This window comes from Etheostoma spectabile, chromosome 7, assembly GCF_008692095.1.
Source record: "Etheostoma spectabile isolate EspeVRDwgs_2016 chromosome 7, UIUC_Espe_1.0, whole genome shotgun sequence".
Taxonomy (NCBI): domain Eukaryota; kingdom Metazoa; phylum Chordata; class Actinopteri; order Perciformes; family Percidae; genus Etheostoma; species Etheostoma spectabile.
Window position 1 is genome coordinate 15,266,409 of NC_045739.1, and position 7,904 is coordinate 15,274,312.

At 39.9% G+C, this 7,904-nt stretch overlaps 1 protein-coding gene across 3 annotated transcripts in view; it reads right to left on the minus strand.

Annotated features, from left to right (window-relative positions):
- Positions 1-7,904, minus strand: part of si:dkey-11f4.7 (piezo-type mechanosensitive ion channel component 2) — a 29,895-nt gene that overhangs the window by 15,961 nt on the left and 6,030 nt on the right. For all 3 annotated transcript variants that reach the window (XR_004332825.1, XM_032521679.1, XM_032521680.1), the window contains 13 exons: positions 7,616-7,728; positions 7,153-7,328; positions 6,670-6,846; positions 6,402-6,566; positions 5,922-6,122; positions 5,626-5,830; positions 4,779-4,880; positions 4,502-4,667; positions 2,222-2,465; positions 1,999-2,095; positions 1,382-1,541; positions 546-635; positions 257-345 (listed from right to left, as the gene is read on the minus strand). Coding sequence is in view for 2 of the 3 variants with exons in the window: in XM_032521679.1 (XP_032377570.1) it covers positions 257-345; positions 546-635; positions 1,382-1,541; positions 1,999-2,095; positions 2,222-2,465; positions 4,502-4,667; positions 4,779-4,880; positions 5,626-5,830; positions 5,922-6,122; positions 6,402-6,566; positions 6,670-6,846; positions 7,153-7,328; positions 7,616-7,728 (1,985 nt within the window). In the remaining variant the exon portion in view is untranslated. The remainder of the gene's footprint in view (positions 1-256; positions 346-545; positions 636-1,381; positions 1,542-1,998; positions 2,096-2,221; positions 2,466-4,501; positions 4,668-4,778; positions 4,881-5,625; positions 5,831-5,921; positions 6,123-6,401; positions 6,567-6,669; positions 6,847-7,152; positions 7,329-7,615; positions 7,729-7,904) is intronic.

Genomic DNA, 7,904 nt, shown 5'->3' on the forward strand with positions numbered 1-7,904 from the left:
TTACAGCACGCACAAAGATGAGAAGGGTGTGTATGGACTTGTCTAACTCTGGGGGTAATGGTGAATAAGCTAAAGTCCCAATAAGTTGGCATCTTCCTTTAAAATGCATTTTTGTTTTTGTAATCTGTTTATCTATTTTGGGAAATAAAGCAGACTTTGTATTTTTCATGGATGGTGTCTATAAAATTGTAAACGTGTGCTCATACTTTGCTGGTTTATTAACAGTAGAAACACAAAATAGAGTCACCTGTGTTACCCAATGTCGCTTGCTCTGGATCAGCAGAAAGTGCTGGTTTGTCTGCTGCTGCAGGCCCACTCTTCTGTTTAGATTTGATCTTCTCCATTCTACAGGAAGAGGATGGAAAGGCAAGGTAGTTGCTCACTGTTTACTTTTTTACCAGAGAGGATAAAATAGGAGATTGAGAGGGAAAATTCTGTGGTGTCGTCATTAAAACTGTGTCAATGTATTCATACATTCGCAGTCAGCTGAGTTGAAATGTTATAAATGTACTGTATGTTGACTCTACACTGTTAACATGTCTTACTGTTTCTTCAGAGTCTCCACAGATTTCTTCTCCATCTCCAGTCTGGCTGCTACCTGCTTCTTCACTCTGGCCTCAAACAGCTCAGCGCCCCTGGGAGGTAGAGAGAGGTAGAGGAAAAGAGCACGACTTAAACTGTTGTGGGCACCATGTTGTCATTTCATCACCGCTATATGTGGTTATTTTTACAACTTTGTTTAGATGATCTTCTATTATAATTATTGTGACAACTACAACAAAATTGATCGTAATGCAACATCAGGCAAAAAAAACTGAGACTCCATTAGAGAGTAAGCTTCCTTCCTCGCTAAATACGACACTTGATCAAAAAGCAAAATCATGTTCTGGTGTCAGCTAGAGTCACTCTGCAGAAATATTACAATTATTTTACAGGTTTCATTTTTCAATATAGTTTCCTAATTTTCCATATGTTTCCTAAATGGTACTAATGATAGACAAAACAGAGGCAGTACTTAAATGCAACATTTTCAATTATTTATTTCCAACTAATTACAAGCATAAAATTGAGTGTCTTTAAGTGAGTTCAGAGCAGGTCAGCTGAACATGCCACAATGTGTGCAGAATAAAGTTTTATTCATAAAGACTGAATATTTACTTGCGTTTTTTTTTACAATTAAAACAAAATTCTTCTTAACAGGAAACATCTTTGAAATTATTGAAATGATCAATAATTACCCATAAAATAGAGCGCAAAGTCCACTCAACATCTGTGAGTGAGTGCCCCCTCACCCTAATTGCAAAGTTCACTTGCTCCTGCTTTGTGTACGTAGTGTAAGTATGTTGGGGACCTAAACAGGAGGTTTGTGTGAAGTACAGACCTGGAGGCCAATATCTTAGAAGACTTAAGGTCAGACACCACGTAGAGGAAGTAGTAGCTGAGGAAGACCCTCCTCTGTGCCAGGAGGACGGTGAAACAGATCGCATCCCAGACGATGCCCGCCTCACCCTCTGGCAGCTCGCACTCATCATCAGGAGCAGCTACATGATTTAAATATATACATATTTTATTATGTTTTTTTTAACTTTCATTTCCTTTATTTAACAGGACAGATTAAGAAGGGAAATTGGGGGGGTCAGAACCACAGGTCAGAATTGAACTCGTGCCCACTGCGGTAAGGACTGAGCCTTTGTACATGGACTGCATGCTCTACCAGGGCAGCAAAAGAAATATTTTAACAAAATTATTAAGGGATAAAGGTGCTCAATAAAGTTCCCTGTTTCCTTTAACCTCTACAGACTATAACGCTGACTTTTGTGACATGCTCTCAAGTTTATATTTAATTTTAATCAACCAAATGCGAGAAGAAAAGATAAGATACACCTTTATTGATCCCCAGCAGGCAAATGTGGTTGTTCATGACCTGTATACTTTACAAACACAAGAATGTACTAAGATTTAAGATATCCTTTATCATCATCTGTTACAGACACTTACGGACGTCGTAGCCTTTGATGGTGCAGAACATGCTGAAAGCCTGAATTAACCAGCAGCTGTTCTTCAACAGGCTGTCCAGGTAGGCACAAGAACCCAGCTGGTCACAAAAAAACAGGCATAGCAAAAAGGAGCTATAATTGACAGGATAGAGTTTGCTAAAAAGCTAACAAATTCAGTGATGTGTGTCTTAACTAAAGCACTTGCTTGCAGTGCGGTAACTCACAGACAGCAGGTTCTTCATGGCGATCACAAAGCAAGTATAACCGATGAGCCAGTCCCACAGTCGCAGGATGTATCTGACAGGCTGCATCAACACACTGCCTCCAAACAACATGAAGTAGAAACAGGCCACCAGGTAGCCCAGACAGAAGATGTTGATCCGTGTGGTGCCGGTGATGAAGATGAGGCACAGCACAAGCCAGAAGAAATAGCTGAAAACAAACACCTTCACCATGTCGAGGTAGCACCTGAGGACCAGACAGAGAGGGAGTTTTTTCTTGGATAACTGTGAAAAATACATGACAGTAACCCAATACCTCTAAAAAGGTACTAAAAAACCCTTAAATATTGTATAAAATTGCTTTCTTGCGGAGGCTAGCTGTTTCTCTCGGTTTTCAGTCTTTATGCTAAGTTAAGCTAAGCTAACCGTCTCCTGGTTGTAGCTTCACATTTAGTATACAGAGACAAGAGTGGTATCAATGTTCGCATCAAACTCTCGGCAAGAAAGCATTCAAATATTTCCAACACTTGTTTTAATAAATGTTTGTTGCAGGTTATGATAACATCTCACGCTTATTTTTGTTGTCAATTAATCTATAGATTCTTCATTGACTATTTAAAAGGACAACTCAAGTTTGACTCAAACACAAACTTCCTCAGCCAATGAAACAACACAGTTTCTTTGCATTGTCTGTGAATCTGTTGAAGGCTAGTAGCAGAAAGTGAAATGAAGCCTATAAACAAAATGGGAGACGTCCATGAGTGCTTATTCAGCAGTTTTAGTTTACCAGAACAGCTTTTATGAGTTTGAACACACACATAACTGAACGATCTTACTCAACCCCTTAATGCTCCTTAAGCGACCACAAACCAGCAAGATGGACTCACAATATTCTCCACCTGCAGTATAATTTACAGAGCAGGAAGAGATGTTTGAAGAGATTAACTAAGTGCTGGATTATGGGAGTTTGGGCTATTTCCTGTTCTTACCTCAGGTCTATAAATGTAATATTTGAGGGTGAGTCAAGTTCAGGGAGAGGAGAAAATAAATCAAACATCAATGAAAATTAATTGTTTGTTTGATGATATAGAAAGATGAGAAACATTTGAATCGACATTTAGACCAAGACAAGTCTGAGATGTAATAGAAATGGAACCAAGACTCTACTGGTTAAAAAAAATACTTTTACAAGTTTACATGCCTGTTAAAATAACAGGATAGTTGCGTACTATCTGGTAAAGTCAGCCTACAGGCCCGGCCTACCGGTTACAAACAGGATTTGGTATTGAACGACACGGTAACGTGCTGCAGTTCCGGTGTTTTTAGCTGAGCTATTTTTATTTTTTTATTATACTTTATTAATCCCACAAGGGGAAACTACACTTTTCACTCTGTTGTTATTACACACATTACACACAGGCCTGAATTACACACACATGCTCAGGACCTACACATGCACTAATGGAGAGATGTCAGAGTGAGGGGGCTGCCCATGGAAAGGCGCCCCGAGCGCTTGAACTGGGACCTCTCCAGCTACCAGTCCACCACCATAATACTAGACAGTGAATATTCAGTTAAAACAGAGCAATGATGCTGTTTTGCCCTAATTGTTTAATGTGAAGTTAGATGGAGGCAAGGGTGTAGGTTTTAGGGGGGGGGGTGCGGCACATAACTCTCCCACAAAAATTTGAGCATCAGAAACTTCATTTTCTGAATTCTGGGGATTTTTTATGCAACAACTTGTGTAGCACATGCAGACTTGATTATTCTGAAACTGATGTCCGCAGCTCATTTATAGACATTTCTGACCAAATTGAATGTAGCTTCATTTCACAGAGAAAAAGAGAAAGATAAGAGTTTGATAGGTAAAGATGGTATGTTCCACTATGGGGGAGGGGTCTGAAATAAAACAAAACAAATAGCCTTTTAAAAGCTTGTCAGCAACCGGACATTTGGCCTTGTGTGCTCTGATTAATTTGGCATGCAATTAACACACCAGTCTTAATTTTGTTTTAATAAAAACTCAGCTCCTGGCTGTTTTGTAAGAAGGAAATTATAATAGTAACAGGTGAACTAGCTTTGAAAGCGAGTGTGAGTGTGAAGTGCTGTGAATAGAGACTTTAAAGTAGTAAAATACTTTCATTTAAATGTTAAAGTCGTAACCTATTAAAAAATGTGCAATCAATTTGGACTATGCACAGTCATGTAATTAATCGCAATGAAATATTTTGATTAAATGACAGCCCTAGAAAAAACAAAATACACAAAAGATGTGCTTCTGACCTGCAGTGAAGGAAGTTATCGACAGGTATGACCTGGTTGAAGGAACAAGGATCCAGACTACGGCTGATCTCAACGTTGTCCCCAGCCAGCAGTCGCACCGTCGCTCGGTTCTCCTCCTCAAACACCAACCACTGCAGAGACGAGCAGAGCAACAGGAGGTGGTCGTCTGCAGAATACAGGCAAGAGAGGAGGGACTCAAAACTTGACATGAGGAAATACAGAGGAGGAAAAGGTTGAAAGTCAGGAGAGAAAATAAAGATACTAGAGCTAAACTCACAGAATATGAATGAAGGATTGGGTCTCATGGCGAAGTCAGGCAGGTAAAACCACTTAATAACATTAGAGGTCAAGGGTTGAACTGCAGTTCTCCAGGGGTAATCTGATGAGAAAATTGAGTAAAGTGGAATAGTATACAATGAGACTTGAATGCAGGACTTTTGCAAGCAGTGACATTTAGTCATCTTAACATTTCTGTTAACTATTCAGCAAATATTTAGTAATATGATAATTGATTGATTGTTTCAGTACTTCCTGAACAAAAGCACCAAACATTTGCATGTTCCAACTTCTCAAATTTGAGAGTTTGATGCTTTTCTTAGTCCTATATAGTATGGTATTACTGTAAACTGAATATTTTTGGGGTTTGGACTGATGATTGAATAAAACAATCAATTTGAAGATTTTAACATGGATTCCTAATTATGAGATCTTTCAATATTTTCTATGAAATTACTTTTATGTTTTCTATCATTATAAAAATTAATATATTTTGGTTTTTGGACTGTTGGTCGGATAAAAAAAAAGATATTATTTTACTGACTAAGCCATTGATCAGTTAATCAAAACAATAATTGAGAGATGAATCAATGAGATATTTTGTTCATGCTATGTGTTCTTTGCTGTGATGCTATGAATAGTTTTTTTATTGACCTCTTGTTTCTCAATCAGTGTGGATGGTACTAAAGAATCTTTTTTTTAAATAAATTTTCTTTTTGAGTTACACTTTCGGTGTCACTAACATTTTTAAGAACTAGATACATTATACATATCTATTATACAAATACATTATATGTATTAATATCAATAGTTTATTTCTACAGAAATAAAATTCAAAAAGCGCATACCAACACAGACAGCGGGAGGGATGCCAATGCAAAGAAGGTACTGCAGCACCATGAGCCCGGCAGTAAAGCAGCAGTATTTAGGCCACACCTCCCCAATGGCCTTCCTGCGTCGCCGTGACAGAACAGCCAATAAGGCGCAAGAATGGAGCAGGGCATAGAAATCCATCCTTTGACCAATCACGTTGACCGCCACAATTAAACTGATCTAAGAAGAAGTGTTGAGAAAATGTCAACGTCAGGTTCAGTAAACAGTTCAGATACACACAGAGACACACACCTCAGCCCTTTAAAAGTACCTCCAGTCCAAATTTGTAGAAGCAGAAGTTGACAAAGTATTTGATGCAGGGCAGGACGCCGTAATCCAGGTGCTGCCTTGTGATGCCATGGAAGATGATGCTGAAGGGTGGGGCATGCAAATCGTTATGGAGACGGAAGTACAGCTGGTGCCGATGGACAGTCGCCTCGAACACCAGCAGCCCGAGCACCATCAGATGGTTCTACAACACAGAACACGCTTTTTAGAGAAAAGCTGATTTGGGACACAATACAAAAGGGAAACTGTGGGATGATTGTCAGCAACTTAAAAAAATACTTTATTTGACAGTGACAATGGATAGACAGGAAAGGTGGGGGAGAGAGTGGATGACATGGGGCGCACACTCTACTGGGTGGGCTAGAGGTCGCCCCATGCAAAAGCAGGTTTGTATGATGGTTGTGATTTAAAAGAAATGTCAAAGATAGAAAGTTTTAAGACTCTGGCAGGTGTGTTACCGTACCCTGAGGCAGGGAAGGATCCTGCCCTCGCATTTACGTAGCGCTCCACACCAGTAGACAGGGTCCACAGGCTCAATGTAGAGAATTGACCTCCTGAGCAGCTCCACCATGTTCCCCCTTAGCTCTGCTCCATCATCCAGGCCCGAGCTGTTGGACGGCACCAGGAACTAAGATACAAACAATGTTAAAGCCCACACGCAGGTGATCAAACTGTGCAGCTGTCAGAGCATTCAGTAACTGTTGCAAACACACACAGTTATGGATACTCACAGCTGTGCAGTTGGAGGAGTAATCGAGGGGTTTGATGACTTTGAGTTGGTAAAACATCTTGCACACCACCATGACACAGGCCCACACAGCAGAGATGCTGGATGCCGCAGGTCGTAACCGTGGGAACGGGAGTGCAAACACCCACAGAACCAGGAAGAGCAAGTTCATTAAAGAAACCTGTGAAAAATCACATTGTTTTACTTTTTTCGAGTAAGCACAGAAAACCATATTTGACCTGAGCAAAATAACTTCTGGTTACAGTTAATCCTTCCAAAGAATATGTTAAGAGAGCTACTTTAGGCTAAAAAGTCTGTCTTTCATTGATTGATTTTACCTCAACTTCTTGCATGAAGGAAAGGTGTAGATTAAGAGAAATACCATAATTATATAACTATCAAACCAGCACTGAGTAAGCCAATATTAGGGGATTGTTTTTTGACAATGTGTACATGCACGCACACATGCACGGATCAAACATCCCACCTCTTGCAGTGACACCCAGATGATGCCAGTGGACACGATTTTGAGGCTGTGGAGCTCCAGCAGCCTCCAGCTCTGCTCCTGGAGCCTGTGGAGTCCTAAAAGAGCCTGAATGAGCAGTAGGCTTGCCCGGTCCACAATCACAATCCACTTGTCCTCACGACTGCTGGGGACAGTTTCTGGGAGAAAGAGAGGGAAGCAAAGGTGGAGAAGGACATCAGACATAATTTGAACATCATCTCTCATACGGCTCAGACAGCAAGACAATCGTGTATGATACAATGTGATTTCTGTATAACTGAAGACAAAACCCAACAGTGTATATACGAAATATACAATATATACAATACAATACATATTGTTGTAAGAGAGCCCATTGTTATATAATACCAGATCAATAATTTGTCCCATTCCTAATTGACCAACACAAAAGAAGAGCCATATTTTTGTCTTGAGTTATAGTTACCCTCCTCTGTTGTCTCCTCCTGCTCCACAGGTCCTTTCTCTGAGGATGTTTGTAGTCCGATGCTGTCCAGTGTCTCCTGACTTTTCCCATTTCCCATTTGCTCCTTCACAAGCCTGGAGGACAACAGAAAATATCTCAAAAGTTCTCAAGTGCTCATATTAAGCTTTTTGGCTTTTTCCCTTTCCTTTATTGTAATATATACATAAATGTCTTTTTGATGTAATAGGTATACAAAGTGAAAAATCCCAAAGTTCACCCCAAAGGGACTTACCATCTCCAACAGAAAACA